Raw genomic sequence first — 17,804 nt, forward strand, 5'->3', positions numbered from 1 at the left:
ACTCTTCTGGTTAGAGAGAATCATTTTTATAGCCACTGCCAAAAAAAAGGTAATTAATTTTTTATTAGAAAGGGAAAGAAAAGATGGGAAGGTTGAGGCTAGTAATATGATTATATGGTATGAAATAGGACAATCAATAACAAGTTTAAGGGATATTATGCCCATATTGATTTCCAAAAAGCAAAAATGAATGGACAATGAAAGATCATATGTGACAGTGTTGCCTTTGAAGCTGCATATGACCAGCACGCAGGTGCTTGGTTAAGCCAGGTCTGAATAACTTACAGGGAGACCAAACTGATCTATGAGTGACAAAATACAGGGATTGAGTAATACTAGAAGAGAGTGAAATACAAGCTACCTCACCTTCAGAGCACTGTAATTCTGAGAACCAGATATTACATAAAGCATTATATCTTGGAAATTTGACTTTTTAAATTGCCTTATATATATATGAGGCTAGATGTCCTATTGGACCAATATCTTTATATATACAAGCCAATCTAGGTAAGTGTGAGAGAGATTATGCCTCTAAGTATATCTTTCACAGAACAAGAGAATTGCAGCCAACGATAAAGCTGTGATTTAGGTATATCAAGTCGTGAAATCATATCATCAAATGAGAGTAAAAGTGCATCGATTTCGTTCTAAGGACTGTATACAACAGTAATTTTTAAAACTTTTGGCTTATCCTGTTTTGAATTATGTCTATTGTATGCGTTTTTCTAAAAGCAGCTTGGTTGGGGGTCTGATAGTTATTTTCAGGTCCATATTCAGACACAGTCTGGATAGCAAAGTTATCGGATAAACTTGTCCAGTGGGGAGGGGAGGCCTTACCATTGGCGATTTCCCAGGACAGACGTTGAGCCAGCGGACCTCATCTAGAAGGGATTCCCGCCCCTACAAATTTGCCTGCTCTGAAGCACATATTGAGAGTGGAGGCCCTATCATTGGCAATTTCCCAGGACAGATGCTGCGCCAGCTGACGTCACCTAGAGGGGACCTCTGCCCCTACAAATTTGCCTGTCCTGCAGCACGTCATTGCCAGCATGCCCCTTAGAGAAAATTTTCCTCTTTAGAGCTCCCATTTTCTCTCCTGCCCAGAATGGGAAGGATGAGATGAGGCCATGTTTGGGCATTCCCCTCCAAGCCCTCCATTGCTTCTACTCTGGCTCAGCCCACCCTGGAAGCTTTTCAATTTCAGCAGTAGATTGCTTCAGGCTTGTTCTCCACTCTGCCTATTCCACCAGGATCATTGAGTCCTGAGGGTCCTTCATTATTGCAGCCCTCTGATATCTTATAGAGATGTGAATCTGAACCGGAATCAGTTCGGATTCTGGTTCCGATTCACATCGTGGGGTTTTTTTCGTCCGGCCGATCGCGGTTTTGTTTACTGGCTGCGCCCGAGCCGATAAACAAAAAACCCACCCTGACCCTTTAAAACTAATCCCTTAGCTTTCCCCCACCCTCCTGACCCCCCCAAAAAACATTTTACAGGTACCTGGTGGTCCAGTGGGGGTTCCGGGAGCGATCTCCCGCTCTCGGGCCATCGGCTGCCACTAATAAAAATGGTGCCGATGGCCTTTGCCCTTACCATGTGACAGGGTATCCGTGCCATTGGCCGGCCCCTGTCACATGGTAGGAGCACTGGATGGCCCGCACCATTTGAATGTTTTAGTAGAGCCATTTTTGCGTCTGATTTTAATTAATTTTAATTACATCAATTTTAACTATTTATATATCATATTTATAGAATTGATCAAATATGATTGTTTTATTGTTTATTATCTATTATTTATCATCTTTTATAGCCCCTGAAGCAGCCCTTTGGTGGGCGAAACTCAGGCCTAGAGTCGGGCAATTAATAAAGGATATTTGAAGGACTTACGGCTATTCTTTATTTTATTCCTCACAACTATTCATTTGGCCAGTTAACTTTTGAGTTAGCTGGCTAAATGCTTTTGAGTTGGACCTCCTAGTTTTCTATTTATGTATTTATTTCATCATTTTTTTATTTAAGAGTTGTATTTGCTTGGTTATTTGTATTTATGTTTTTGATTTATTAAGGTCTTATAGACACGTTTTTGTATTCTTGATCTATTTATCTTTGACTTAGTTATGTTTTTGGAAATTTGATATATTTTATACTGGGTTTTTTTCTTGTTTTATTTGTGATGTATTTGTTGCTGAATTTCTTCTTTGTTATTTTAATGTTGTAATTCCACCATGGGCATTGCAAAATGGTAAGGTGAAAAAGAAATAAAATGATGAAATGGGACGTGAACATGGAAGAAAATAAGGGAAAGTTTAAATGGCATAGGTTTTTGGGGTTTTTTAATATTTTTGGCCTGCAGTGTTGGACTAGGGAAGGGGAGGGGAATAACTGCTTAGGGGGTCAGGCCCAACAAGATATTATCATCAGGGCTGTCTTTACTTATTGCAAAACAGGGAGCCATTGAATGAGTACACAGGGCTCTGCTCCTAGACTCTGTTGTCCAGTGCATCAAATTTCAGGAAATAGTCTAACCTTTCCCTTTCCATGCATCATGTGAGGAACGAGCATGGATAAGACAGAGTACATTACAAAGCAAAGAAGAGCCCCCTGCTCACTAATAAATAAAAATAATTCAGCTCCTCTCCTGTTGTCTGCAGGGAACAGGAAGGGAGGGGGTGAAGCTGGAGAGCAGAATAAAGAAGAAATCGGTTTTTGTTTGCATATTTCTATTTCTAATTTGTGATTCCTTATTCTGATTTGTTGAGGGTCTGTATTCTGCATGTTTGACTGAAGTTAGATATTCTGCTAGTATGTAGGTTCTGTGTGGGGATCTATAGTAGTTTCCGGTAGGAGGTGTATTGGTAATTTAGTGCCGGTGGAATATTTGTTGTGTTGTCTTTTCATATAGGATTGTTCCTGTTTAAGTTCTGGGAGTTACTGCTGTTTTAGTATGGCAGGTTTGCTATATAAGTTCTGAGTGCCTTGTTTGCAGAGTTTTGTGTTGCTTCACAAAGTACCTGGTAACAGAGAGATTTTGTCACTGTCACTGAAGTGACAACATAATTTGATTTTTTTTTTTGTTTATAAGACCCAAAAAGTTGATTGACTCGTTAGGACTTCAGTTAGTCAGGTGAAGACAATTCCATGGTTCAACAAATACTTTGACCCTTGTAACCTCTAGGGTTGTGATTGTTCTGTCTACATGCAACAGCCATGGGTTCCTCTAAGCAGTTGTCTGAGTATTTGAAAATGAAGATAATTCATTTTTTCAAAGCATGGGAAGACTAGAAAGAAAATCTTTAAATGTTAGCAATTTCACCTGTCAAAAACATTGTTAAGGAAATGGAAGTTACATTGAACTGTTGAAGTCAAGGCAAGATCTGGAAAACCACAAAACTTTCTGATAGAACTACTGAAAACTGGTTAGATCTGTAAAACAGAACCTACAGATCATTGCAAACTATTTGCTGAAACATTTAGTTAACAATGGAGTAGTTGTCCACAAATGCACAATACAACATTGTTTATATAATAATGATCTGTATGGGAGAATTATCATAAAGAAACCATTTCTACAGCCGCATCACAATAGTCATCATCTAAAGTATGCAAAACAAAACCTTGCTAAGCTTGAAACATTTTGCAACAAAATGCTTTAAACTGATTAAACAAAAATTGAACTGTTCGGCAACAACCACACAAGATTCTTTAATTTCCATTTCTTAACCATGTTTCTGACAGTTGAAATCGCTAGCTGGAAGTGTATAGAGATTCTTTTTTTTTATAATTCCGTTTGTATATAACACTAACTGGACACAATCCCTTACATGAGCAACATAGGTAAGTTGATACAATGAGCCAGACAGATACAATAAGAGAGGCAATACCTGCGCTAAGTAGCTATCGGTAAAAATGGTAGAGAGGGGTGCAGTACATGAGATGAAAGAATGTTACAGCCTGATTGGGTCCACGAAGATGCATCTTGATAATTGGGACACTTATATTATTAGGTCAAGTGGTGATGACCATTGTATCATATTTTTGAATGTTAGTATCTTGATCCAGTAGTATCGGTGATACTCACTGTGAATATTTTCCTTTAAATTCTTCTCCCCAACTAACTTACCTATTCTCATCTTTTTACAGCTTGGACACTACCTGGAAAACAAGAAGAATACTCTTCAGGTTTTGACCCTCGTCCTGTACTCCTTACAAATCGGTAAAGCACTGGCTTACTTAGAAGGGATCAGCTGTGTTCACAGGTAAAGCAGTATTGAGGGAAGAGGCTTAGCATAAATTGACTGGCAGCAGACCAGCGATACTCAGCATAATATGGGACAGTCCACGTAGCTCTTTAAGGGCCTCAGTAAGTCTTGCTTATCCCACACTGGTTTTTAAAGCATCAAAAGTAAGACACACCTACTCCTCAGACTTGAGTATCCAAAAGGCAACATTTTAACAAGAATCATCTATTTTCAGGTTTAGAGTTGTTTAAGAAATATGCTACTTAAATTTATGAATGTTTTACTGTGAACCGCTTTGGTCTAAAGCAATCTAGAAGACATTTTTAAGTAAAATAAATAAATACATTTTCTCAAGGTGTTAAATGGGCTCAATAAGTAGCAAAGGTTGAGTATCACACCTTTAGATTTGCTTCCTTTGTTGTATTGTCACAGGCTGAGAAATGCCACAGGCTAAACTTTCCTAGCGGGAACCATCAGTGTTGCTTTAGCATTACTTGCTACTTTAGCCAAGCTAGGGAACAAGAGCCCAGAAGAGAATTAAGCATGAGTCCAGTGATATTTCTTTATTATTTTTCATGAATTTGCTTTTCCCTGTAGGCTATACAAAGTATTTTGCCAATACTGCAAATATATTTTCTCTGTCTTCAAACAGTTTTATTATGGCATGATTTTTAACAAGAGTTTATTATATGAGCTTGCCCTCTGTTGAAATATTAATTGTGGCTTGCTCTTTCCATCTCCACCGCCTTCCCCCCCTCCCCCCCCCCCCACCCCGACTCAGTCACTTCCTGTAGCCTCCACTTGTGGCCAGCCCAAAACCAGTACCTGTATCTACCCTGATGGTCACACAGAATTTTTTGCCTGCAGGGATATAGCTGTCAGGAATATTCTGGTTGCAAACCACGAGTGCGTAAAGCTGGGAGACTTTGGACTGTCTCGATACATAGAGGAGGAAGAATATTATAAAGGTAAGACCTGGAACTTGCTTCTAAAGCACTTGCAATGCATGTCTGCTTCAGAGAGTGAATATTATTTTCTATTATGTCGGTTTTCTTTCCTCTTCACAAGGAGGGTGATTTTATATCAACCCACGCAACTTATGCATTTCGAAAACACATAAGTTACATCAGTTTTAAAAGTAAACTTATGTGCATAAGTTTGCTTTGAAAATTATCTGAAATAACGCACACAAACGTAATACCCGGGGCTCCTGGTCTCCCACAATGTTTCGGTAAGGGCCACAAAATTTGGCTCTTGCCTCAGCACTGGCCAGGCCTTTCCAAATTCCCGCAGGAGACTGAGGGCTGAAGAAAAATACATTGGTGGAAGTGGGACGGCACATTGTTCTTCTTCCGGCCCCCATCCCACCCCCCAGAAGAGAAATGCATGGGTGGCAATGGGACATTGCATTGCTTCCCTTACTTCCCTTCTTTATCTTGAAATAGGAGGAGGACAGTGGCCTTGCAGCTTTTCGGGCTATGTCCTCCACCTTCTCCTCTGCTGCCAGGTCTGCGTTTTGCTTTGAACCTCTCACTCATTTCCTTGCCCTTCCTCTCACCCCCTTCCCGTCTGTCTCCTCTCCAATCTCACTCTCACTCCTCTCCTTTCCCTTCCGTTCCTTCTCTCGCCACCTTCCCCTTCTTTATTTCCCTCCTCTCTCGTTCATTCCCTTATACCCTCACCTTATGCTGTCTGTCCTGGCGTTCCCTATGGTGGAGCTCTTCAGTGGCTCAGGTCTGACAGTTCTTCTCCCATTGATGGGACTTGGCCACTGTGCCAGCAGTTCACATCTTTGTGCTGTCAGCAACTCTTTTTTCCTGCTGACGGAGCCTGACCTCTCCTCCAATGGCTCCCATCTTCAGTAGGGTCCGGTGGTTCTACTCCCCCCCCCCCCCCCCCCCCCCCCAGCAAGACCTGAAAAACCCCTCCAGTCATTCTGCTGCTGCTGTGCCCAAAAAATAAAAGCCTTCCTTGGGACAAATCTGGCCACATGAAAGACAAGCTGGAAAATAGTTTGGGACCCCTGAGCTAAAGGTTTCACCTCAAATTTGTCATGCTTTGAAATGGAGATGGGGGGATATCACATGGCATGGGCAGCAGGGAAAACTGCATAACAGTTGTATAAAAATATACAGGGAAAAAAAAGCAATATTTATTTAGGGCAACGAGAATTAGAGGATATTGGCAAAATTTGCATTTTGCTAGCAGTTTAAAGTAATGTGATCTTCAGTATTTATTAATAACCACAGATTATGAAATATGCAGTTCCATATTCGGATGTTTTGTTCAGGTATATTTGGGCCTTAGCTGGACAAACTGTGGTTTTTGAATTCTTCACCACATTCACCGGCTCTGACTTGTGGGACTAAGTTGTTATCTGGATAAGTCATGGCATTGCAGAGGTGTTACAGATAACTTAGTGTTATCTGGCTAAGTTATCCAGGTGAATCTGCTCATGCTGTGAACCAGTCCTAAAGTTATCTGGACAAGTTTGCATAGTAACATTGTAAATGACAGCAGATAAAGATCAAAATGGTCCATTCTGTCTGCTCAGCAGATATTTAGGGTGCAACTGCCATTCCAGGCAGGTTACCCCACCAAAGGTTACTGTTGGTTATCCCCATTCTTCATTTCTATCCTCTAGCACCTAGAAATCCTCTGTGTTTATCCTTCACCCTTTTGAATTCCATTACATTTCTTGTCCTCATCTCTTCTTTTAAGAGGAACTCCAGGCATCCACCACCCTATCTATGAAAAATTTCCTGATGTTCCTGCGTCTTACCTCCTTGGAAGTTAATGTCATGACCCCTAGTTCTACAGCTTCCTGTCCATTAGAAAAGGTTTGATTCTTGTTCATTACTAATACCGCTCAGGTATCTAAAAGTGTGTATCAAATCCCTCCATCTCTCTTCTCTTCTAAGGTATTTATATTTAGATCAAGTCTTATGTCCTATGTCTTTCAGAGCAGATTTCACACCATTTTGGTTGCATTTTTCTGGCCCACGTCTATCCTATCTCTATCCTTTTTGAAATACAGCCTCCAGAACTCAATATGGTACTGCAGATGAAGCCTCACCAATGATAGGGACACTAAAGCCCTTTTCCTGCTGGGTATGCCTGTCACTAGGCAGCCCCAGCATGCCTCTGGCCCTAGTCACCACCTTGTCACATTGCTTTGCTACCTTCAGATCATCAGACACTATCATCCTCAGGGGTCTCTCACTGTCTGTGCATATCAAGTCTCACTCCCCATCATGTACAGCAACTTTGGATTTCTGCACCCCAAATATATGACTGCACTTTTTGGCATTGAAGCTGCCAGACTTTCGACCACTCCTTATTCTTTCTATTCTCTTCAGGGGTGTTCACTCTGTTTTGAAGATCTTAGTGTCATCTGCAAAAAGGCAAACTTTTTTTCTTCTAATATCTCTGCAATATCACTGACAAAGATATTGAACAGAACCTGCCTCAGAATCAATGCCTGAGGCATACTACTAATCACCCTTCTCCCCTCAGTGTGTTCCATTTACTGTTGTCTTATGTGGATAATTTTGATTTAGTTGGGTATATTCAGTGGCGCAGCCACACCACTGAATATCCAGTTCAAGTTATTTGGATAAGTTTATTCAGATATAACTAACACAGACTTGCATGCGGCTGACTATGGTCCCCATGGACAAATCTGTTAAAAAGAAGTAAACTGTTGGGTGGTAATGGCAAACAAAGCAAAACAAAATTGAAACCCATAGACTACTAATGAGATTAAACATTAGTACTAATAATTGAATGTCCCTATACAGTTCCAATAAATTCATTGGCCCCTTCTTCTCCTACTTCTCCGCCTCCTCCATTTTTGAATTCTTGTCTCCTTTTTATTTCATCTGATACAATTATGATCCCTTCTGTCAGTTGGACAGTTAGATTATTGAGGGGTTAAAGGGGCACTTAGAGAAGATAAGGCTATCGTGGAAAGATTAAATGATTTCTTGGCTTCGGTGTTTACTGAAGAGGATGTTGGGGAGGTACCCCAACATCCTCTTCAGGTTTTCATGGGTAATGATTCAGATGGATTGAACCAAATCACGGTGAACCTAGAAGATGTGGTAGGCCTGATTGACAAACTGAAGAGTAGTAAATCACCTCTACCGGATGGTATACACCCCAGAGTTCTGAAGGAACTCAAAAATGAAATTTCAGACCTATTAGTAAAAATCTGTAACCTATCATTAAAATCATCCATTGCACCTGAAGACTGGAGGGTGGCTAATGTAACCCCAATATTTAAAAAGGGCTCCAGGGGCTATCTGGTAAACTACAGACCAGTTAGCCTGACTTCAGTGCCAGGAAAAATAGTGGAAAGTGTTCTAAATATCAAAATCACGGAACATATAGAAAGAAATGGTTTAATGGAACAAAGTCAGCATGGCTTTACCCAAGGTAAGTCTTGCCTCACAAATCTTCACTTTTTTGAAGGAGTTAATAAACATGTAGATAAAGGTGAACTAGTATTTATTTATTTAACATTTTTATATACCGAAATTCATGTAGCAAAGTTACATATCACTTCGGTTTACATTAGAACATTAACAAGCATGTAAGAATGCGATTACATTGAACAAGGGAGATAAACTTGGATCAAAAGGAACTGGGGAATAACGTACAATGAATAAATAATAAAGTAATAATATTCTTATGTGGAGCTAGAATCTGGAATCTGGAAAGAAATACGACGAGTGAGGTAATCAAATTTGCAGATTCAAAATTGTTCAGAGTAGTTACACAAGCAGATTGTGATAAATTGCAGGAAGACCTTGTGAGGCTGGAAAATTGAGCATTGAAATGGCAGATAAAATTTAATGTGGATAAGTGCAAGGTGATGCATATAGGGAAAAATAACCCATGCTATAGTTAAACAATGTTAGGTTCCATATTAGGAGTTAACACCCAAGAAAGAGATCTAGGCGTCATAGTGGATAATACATTGAAATCATCGGTTCAGTGGCAGTCAAAAAAGCAAACAGAATGTTGGGAATTATTAGAAAGGGAATGGTGAATAAAACGGAAAATGTCATAATGCCGTTGTATCGCTCCATGGTGAGACTGCACCTTGAATGCTGTGTACAGTTCTGGTCGCCGCATCTAAATAAAGATATAGTTGTGATGGAGAAGGTACAGAGAAGGGCGACCAAAATGATAAAGGGAATGGAACAGCTCCCCTATCAGGAAAGACTAAAGAGGTTAGGACTTTTCAGCTTGGAGAAGAGACGGCTGAGGGGGGAGATATGATTGAGGTGTTTAAAATCATGAGAGATCTGGAATGGGTAAATGTGAATCAGTTATTTACTCTTTCAGATAATAGAAAGACTAGGGGGCACTCCATGAAGTTAGCAAGTGGCACATTTAAAACTAATCGGAGTAAGTTCTTTTTCACTCAATGCACAATTAAACTCTGGAATTTGTCGCCAGAGGATATGTTAGTGCAGTTAGTGTAGCTGTGTTTAAAAAAGGATTGGATAATTTCTTGGAGGAGAAGTCCATTACCTGCTATTAATTAAGTTGACTTAGAAAATAGCCACTGCTATTACTAGCAACAGTAACATGGAATAGACTTAGTTTTTGGGTACTTGCCAGGTTCTTATGGCCTGGATTGGCCACTGTTGGAAACAGGATGCTGGGCTTGATGGACCCTTGGTCTGACCCAGTATGGCATTTTCTTATGTCCTCTATTTTACCTCTGTTCCCCCCACCTTCTATTTTACTTCGGTTCCCCCATCTTCTTCCCTCACTAACATCCCCTCCCTTACCAGTCCCAATGTTCTTGTCTTGCTAGATGCTTTTCCTTTTTGACCCACCTCCTGCTTTCCTGTAATTCAGTGGGGGACTGGGCAAATCCATGGCAAGAGCCACTAAATCATCCCTTTCCATGGCTGCAAAATCTCAGGGAACCAGGGGGGAGGATTGGTTGTAGGTGATATTTTTTCATTGGGCTAACTTTTAATACCTTTGTGACTAGCCTTTGAGAGTTCTCGACATCCGTGCAGAATGGATCTGTTCATAGAGTGCCATGATTGGACAGAAGAGTCCACATCTAATCATTTTCTCCATGAAAACATAGATGACAAGAACTTGGGGGGGGGGGGGGGTGTTCCCTTTGCTAAATATTTCTCCTTTTCTAAGATTTTTCTCCATAGCTTTTAATGGAAGCTTTGTTGAAAAATAAAACCAGAGATTGCAGGATTTTCTGATTTTTCGAGAGATTTTACAGGTAACCCCTATCTTTTTCTGTTTTAATATTTTATTTTTAAACAGGTGAAAAGCAGCTAAAACTATAAATTTTGACAGTTTTCATGTTTTGTGTCAAAACTGTAAAATTAAAAGTAATAGCAAATATTACCCAATGTTTATTAAAATGTTTAGAACATGAAACCTTGCACTTTTTAACGCATGCCAGTGCAGTTGAATCCCGCTTACTGCATGGTCAGCTGGGGTTTCTCTGCTCAGACTCCAGTGGGGAAGGCACAAAACTGCAAGCTCATTTAAAAATGTGTCCATTGCGCACAGCATGGGAGCAGGTGCAAAATAATAAGCAGGAGAAAGTACGTGTGGAGACGTGTAAAGGTGTTTTCCCATGTAGAAACATTTGATTATTGTCCCCATAATGACTAGTTCAAAGGTTACCTCATTTCACCAAACCATCCATTAGCTTGGTGTTTACTAAAAACTAGTAGAAGGCACTTGGCATTGTTTTTGTGATTCTCGCACTCCCAGGGTATGCAGTAAACTCAGTATTCTTGTACAGCCAGTTGTGGCGTCTGGTTTATATAATCACTGCTGATACAAATCTGTGTAAAGGAAGCTGCAAATGTTAGTGCTCTGTCTATGTATGAAAAGATGACTACAGTTCATGATTTTCAAAATAATCTCCACATTAACTGCTCATCGGCAGCACATTTGCAATGCTTATTCACATCCACGATCAGTGAACATTGACACAGATGCATGTTTCAACTATGTCTCCCCACCCCCTTAAAATGGTGATAGGAAAGAGATTAAAGCATACCTCATCTTTAACTGGGCACACTTATTCCCTTGAAAGGAAAAGAGGGTCCAGTAGTTCATAAATTGGGCCAAAACAGTTTTTATATATTTATTGGGGTTTTTTTCATATAACCTCCAAGTTTCACTTTTCTCTTGCCAAAGCTCTGTTCTTTCCTGTCCTTCTGTTCTTTAGACTAATAACAGTGAAAAAGCTGAAACCTAATAAAAAAACAAAATATCTCGTCTCCTCCTGTGCATTGTTCCTCTTCCTGGGCTGCCGGGTCAGCCTCTTCAGGAGAAAGATTTCCTCTTACTTGGCCAAAGTATTAACTTTTTCTCTACCGTTTTCTTTCTAAAAGTCCTTGATTGCAGTGCATTTCAATGGGAGATTAAAATATCATATTTCTGTTCCCAAATTCCCCTCTTATGAGCTCTAAGATGTGGCTAGCCATGCACGCCCCAGTTCCAAGCTGTAAATATCAGGAATATTAGGATGAGCATTAACTCCATTTTTATCTGTACAGCTTCAGTGACTCGACTCCCAATCAAGTGGATGGCTCCAGAATCCATAAACTTCCGCCGTTTTACCTCAGCCAGTGATGTCTGGATGTTTGGTGAGTGACTCAAGCTATGTTAATTAAGCATCATCTCACTCCTATGAATGTGATGTTCAGTCAAAGATGGACAGGCTGGCATCTTGTTAGATGTGCATAGAACTGCATCATGGGACTTCAGATCTAAGTAGTTAGTTATTGGCAGAGAATTGGATGCCCTTTGAACTGGGCTTTTAATTGTATGAGTTTCTGAGGATACTCACCGGTTCTGTCAGGAGAACCAGAAATAGGGGTATGAACCTAATGTCACTGTGTTGTGCTGGAAAACACAGAACATAAGAAATGCCGTATGGCGTTCATTGAATCCAGCATCAAGTCTCTGACAGTGGCTAATCAAAGTTGCTTGGAGGAATTACCCAACAGATCCTATTGTGGGGATGCATTCCCTGTTGACGTCCAGCTCCCTGCAGTAAGCGGTGGCATTTCCCAAGCTTATCTGGCTAACCAAAGTTGATGGCCCGGCCCTCCAAACACTTGTCCAAACCTTTTTTAAACCTGGCTATATTATACATTCTCTGGCAACAAATTCCACAGCTTCATTGTACATTGACTGAAAAAAAAGAATGCTTTAGTTTTATGGAATGTCTTTTAGTCCTAGTGAGGTCCATATTGAATAAGCCGACAAACGGGAAAGTTACCTGGTAAGTCCAGACAGAAAAATACCTGTCCTAAAGTTACCCCGAGGGGTTTAACTGGATATTCAGCAGAACTTACCTGGACTAGTGATCCACCAAATATACCCAGATAAAGCGATCTGGATGACTTTAACTGGATATTCAGGAGAACTGTACCCAGATAAGCATTCCGCTGAAATAGACAGTTATGTGGACAACAGTAGGACAGGAATTCTGACCTGGCTGACATTGCCGGTCAGCACCCACTGTGCTCTTGCTTTTTGTCGGGGTACATTTTGTACAGGCAACGAGTTGCCCAAGCAAAATTTAGATAGGGAGTAGGGGACAGACCCTTTAAATATTAACCTCAGTAATCTTTCAAAGGGTGAATAACTGTGCCCTATTTACTTAATATATAGAGTTTATCCTATGAGATAAGCTTTCTTAGTGTTAGATGAAATTGTTATAGGGAAGGATGTTATAGGGTTTATTAGTCTCTATACAGTATAAACTTCAGCTCAGGTTGTCATTTGATGTTAGTTCCGTACACAGCACACGATTAAGCCACTGCTGAATCATATACAGTGTTTGGTACTTCCTGAAATAACACTTCATTAAATCAGTCCTCTCCTCAGTGTCCCTCCTTGCCTTGAAAAGGAACATTCAGAAGGGGAAGCAGGAAGAACAATGCCAGAAATGAATAATTTCAACATCATAAGCAAAGAAGAAAAAAAACCTCCACACTGCTTCAAAATGTTCCCAAAAAAGTGGAAAAGCTGCATATCCGGGCACACTGGAAAACACAAAATGAAAACCTCAAAAGCGCCAATTTTCAAAAAGGCCACCAATTATCTCTCTCTCATCCAACCACAAAACTTCTTTCAGCATTATAATAAGAATAAAATGGGTGCACAGAAAGCTTTAAAATAGAGAAAAAGTGAGCTATCAGAGCATTAATGTTATACCTCATTCAGAATTGACCTTTCAACCATTCAGACTCACAGGTGTCCCAATCACTTAACCCGTAAAAGGAAGTCTAATATTTTTGCATAGTCCTATTTTCAATTATTACAATTTATTCTTTATTTACATAAATTGCACATGCCAGCAGCCTGAAATCTGCTTAATACTCTCACTTGAAAGGTCAACCATATCCAAGTGTCACTCTCATACATAGGGAAGGCAATTTTAAAAGCATTTCCACAAGCAAAACACTGTTTTGACCTTTTCCAAAACTGCCCGTCTGATACGCAGGTAAACTTATGTGTGCACTGCCAGTACGTGTGCAATTTTACCCGGACTGAGTGGAGGCATTCTCAGGAGCAGAGGTGGGGAGGGGTTTGGACTTGCACATATACTTTTGCATTTTTAAAAGAATGCACGTTACGTTTTCCCTAAACTTTCTATGCATTTAATAGCAGGCGGAATTATGTGCAGGTAAATTTGGAGGGATAATTTACAAAGCAGACTTATGCGCAAGTCTGCTTCGAAAATTGGTGTAACTTGTGCACTACTTTGTTGCCTAATTTAAGTGGGATGTTCTGAATTACCCATCGGGGTTAAACAGAAACAGCCCACGTATCACTCATGAACTCCCCAGTGGTTAGTGCCAAGGCAGCCAGAATGATGCTGCACCCTTCAGATCAAAAAATATCTGACGGTTCACAGTAAGCTGTTAGAGCCCATCTGCAATTCCAAAGAAGATTTCAGTTTTGAAAAACACAGAATCTTCCATTGGACTGAGTGGCCATTCAAAGGTACGAAATTGTGGAAGTTGCACTGGGAATTTTTTGCCTTTTGAATTCCTGGATTTATAGACTGTTCCTACCCACTAATGCAGGTTGAAGCCGAAACATTGACTAACGTCAGGAGTTTGGAGCTTGACTTTTTGTATTGGCAGATGCTGGAGCTTTTTGCAAGAGGATTTTGTTTTTTGAAGATTATGGCATGTATTAGCTGAATGGTGAACACTGGTTTTTCAGACATGAATGGGCCCTCGCGGCTTGCTTTGAATGTCAGATATGTTTTGAACTGCAGGTGGAGTATGCAGGTGGGCGTTCATGAGAGATGTACGGCAGGTTTCTGTTTAATCCTTCAGTGCCCTTTCAGGAAGAGTTCTCTTAGAGACTGATTATTGAACTTTTCAGCGAGCTTATTAAGCAGATTTCAGGTGATGATGTGCACTTTATACAGAATAAATGTAATTGAAAACTGAACTATGCAATAATATTTTTATGGGGTAAGTGATTGAGACACCTGTGGGCCTTTCTTACATGGTTGAGAAGCCATTTTTGAATATTATGTTAGTGCTCTCATAGCCTGTTTTTTGGGGGTTTTTTCTATTTTGAAGCTTTTCTATATTTTATTTTCTCTTAATTCATTGCTGGAAGAAGATATTTTCGATTGGATAAGAGTGAAAAAATAATTGGCAGCTGTTTTGAAAATTGGTGCTTTTGAAGTTTTCAATTTTGCGTTTCTTCAGCGTGCTGGTATATGGAGCTTCTCCGCTGATTTCAGAAAATAAACATTTTCTTATTTTCATTCTGAAGGCCATGCTTTGGCACCCACTGATGGATTTGTTGCCATCTGCTGGCTGAGCTGAGGTGTGGGATATTGTCTGCTCCTGGAGTATTAGGTGTCTGTTTACCACTGGAGTCACGTCATGCAGGACTGGCTTTGTCCTTTCTACCAGCTTTTTGATAGTTTTGAAGGACCTCCATGGAAAGAGAGAGATGCTTCAGGAAGAAACTAACAATGGAGGCCGCGCCATTGCCCCAGACAACCAGTTTTCAAGGGAGGAGTAAATACTGTACGAGTAGCATTAAAATGGAATCGTTTTAACGCTCTTAAATGGTTGTATTTTGATTTAGGGAGGGTCCATTCACTTTTTAGTTTTGCTTTGCTACAGAACTCAGTAGCTGGTACCCCAGTTCATAAATTCAGAGAGGGCTAGGTATGGTAAGAAGGTTATTATGATTGAAAGCGTTTGCTTTTACTCAGTTCTTGCTGTCTTGTGCTTGAGTAGCATGTGCTTTGATCTGCACTCTACCTGTTCAGGGGTCTGCATGTGGGAGATCCTGAGCTTCGGGAAGCAACCCTTTTTCTGGCTGGAGAACAAAGATGTGATCGCAGTAATTGAGAAGGGAGATCGCCTCCCAAAGCCGGAGGTCTGTCCACCCACCCTCTACACCTTGATGACTCGTTGCTGGATCTATGACCCTAATGAGAGGCCAAAGTTCACAGAGCTGGTTTGCAACTTAAGGTAAGGTATGGAGGAAGGGGCTCAGGGGGTACAACAGGGTGAGTTGTATATGAAAGGGATAACCATATACAGTTAATTAAATTACAGTAGTAATCTCTGCACTGCTTTAATTCAAGTTATTCTGAGTGCCAGGAACTGATTTTATGAAAATCGTATGTAAAGTTGCCATTAAGGCTCATGCCTGGTCTTTGGAAGTAAGGATGTTATTTGTAAAGCACTTTGAAAGATGGTTTTGTAAGAACTATATATGTTTTAGTCTTATTGTTATTTTTGCATTATAGGGCAATCTAAAGCAGGGTACTTTATAACCAATTACATAAATGTTCACTGAGTCCTTGCCCCAAAGAGCTTACAATTTAAGGAGGTAATTTTCAAAGGAAAATGTAAATATAACATACTATCTTAGCAATTTCAAAAGCTCATTAACCCATAGTAACTGCATTTAACGCATGAAAAAACTATTGACAATTCAAAGAAAATTGCTACAATATGTGCTATAGAATTGTCAATAGATTTTACCCGCGTTAAGTGCACAATGTAGGTAAATAGGCTTTTGAAAATTGCTAGGATATGTTACTTTTCAAAGGAAAATGTAAATGTACCCTGTAATTATATACCTGAGATAAGAGAAACCTAGTGGCTTGCCGAAATTAACATAAACAAGAGTTCATTACACTTTTTGGTCTATCAAAAGAGCATTTGTTATCTCTTGCAAATTAGGCATTTCCTGACTTCCCACAAAATGGATAGGATCTGTCTCATGTTGAATTAAACCTTTGCTGAAAAGAGGAAAAAACAATTTAAATAAATACTTCAAAGTCAGACTCATATCTGCATTTCACAAAAAATGTCTTTGTATGGGTTTCTCTCTGCAGCTTGCTTACCCTGCATTTCTCTTTACTGTTTTTTTTTCTTCTTTGGGTTCTTATCTGACTCTGCTCAGCTGTGGGATGTCTTTATTTGTTTTGGCTTTCTTGTTATTTTCTTTTACATTGCCTAAATTTGCAATCCATTTTTGTTAGAGATTTGTGGCACAACCCTTTATTTAGATAAGAGAATGCCTTCTAAAGAAAAACAAACAAGACAGGGACATTTAATCTTTACAAGAGCAATAAAACAGGACTACCTGTATTACCAAGGTAAAATGGACCTGTAAGCAGCCAGCAAGTAAAATAAGTGCTCCCACAGCAGAGTAAAAGCCCTAATAGCTAAAAAGAGTTCAGTATAAGCAAACAGGCCAGCACAGTGACATGAAGTACGCTTCAGCAGCATATTATTTAATATGCTTTATTTTATTTTATATTGCTTGTATTGTTGTTTATTATGATTTTTGCATTTTGGTATGTTATGCAATTACTCTGTAATCCACTTTCTAGTTTGTATGAAAAGGGGGAATATAAAATTAAAGAAAATAATGAATAAAGGGCATGACATGCATGTTTCTTCCACCTGAAAATGGAAATATTTCCCATCTTTTACTCTCATCTTTGGAGAATGATGCCTTCATTTGCTTGTAGCAAATCATTCAGATTTAGGTCTACTAGCAACCTCTAAAAACAAAAAAAAAGAGAGAAATATGGTCATACCTGGGAACTTTTGAGTTTGGCTTACCCTGAGATTTCTCTAGATTAGCGGGTAAGGGGGCAGGTACAGTGACGCAATACACTTTCTCTCGTCCCTCCCCCAACAAACAGGCATTCTTTTTTCATTTTTTAATTTTCTTTAATGTAAGGAAGGAAAGGGGGGGTGAATGAGGGGAAGGAAGGGGAATGGAGGTAAGATGGAAGTTCAAAAGGGGATATAGGAGAGAGGAGGAGAATTAAGTGGGAGTTTGAAAGGAGATGTGAGAGAGCCCCTTACCAATTCCCACTCATTCACCCCCTTCTCTTCCCTTTTTCACATCCTCTTTTGAACTCCCATTTCACTCCACTCCCCCCCCCTTTCCTCTCACTCATGCTCCTTCCTTTCCTTCCTTTGTGCAGCTCCCTCTGTCACTCACCCCTTCTCTCACCTCCACTCCCTTCCCACTATGGTCGA

At 39.9% G+C, this 17,804-nt stretch overlaps 1 protein-coding gene across 3 annotated transcripts in view; it reads left to right on the forward strand.

Annotated features, from left to right (window-relative positions):
- Positions 1-17,804, forward strand: part of PTK2B (protein tyrosine kinase 2 beta) — a 330,459-nt gene that overhangs the window by 255,959 nt on the left and 56,696 nt on the right. For all 3 annotated transcript variants that reach the window (XM_029596207.1, XM_029596208.1, XM_029596209.1), the window contains exons 18-21: positions 4,142-4,257; positions 5,107-5,207; positions 11,802-11,891; positions 15,563-15,767. In XM_029596207.1, coding sequence (XP_029452067.1) covers positions 4,142-4,257; positions 5,107-5,207; positions 11,802-11,891; positions 15,563-15,767 — 512 coding nt within the window. The remainder of the gene's footprint in view (positions 1-4,141; positions 4,258-5,106; positions 5,208-11,801; positions 11,892-15,562; positions 15,768-17,804) is intronic.

The sequence above is a fragment of the Rhinatrema bivittatum genome, chromosome 3, assembly GCF_901001135.1.
Source record: "Rhinatrema bivittatum chromosome 3, aRhiBiv1.1, whole genome shotgun sequence".
Classification (NCBI taxonomy): domain Eukaryota; kingdom Metazoa; phylum Chordata; class Amphibia; order Gymnophiona; family Rhinatrematidae; genus Rhinatrema; species Rhinatrema bivittatum.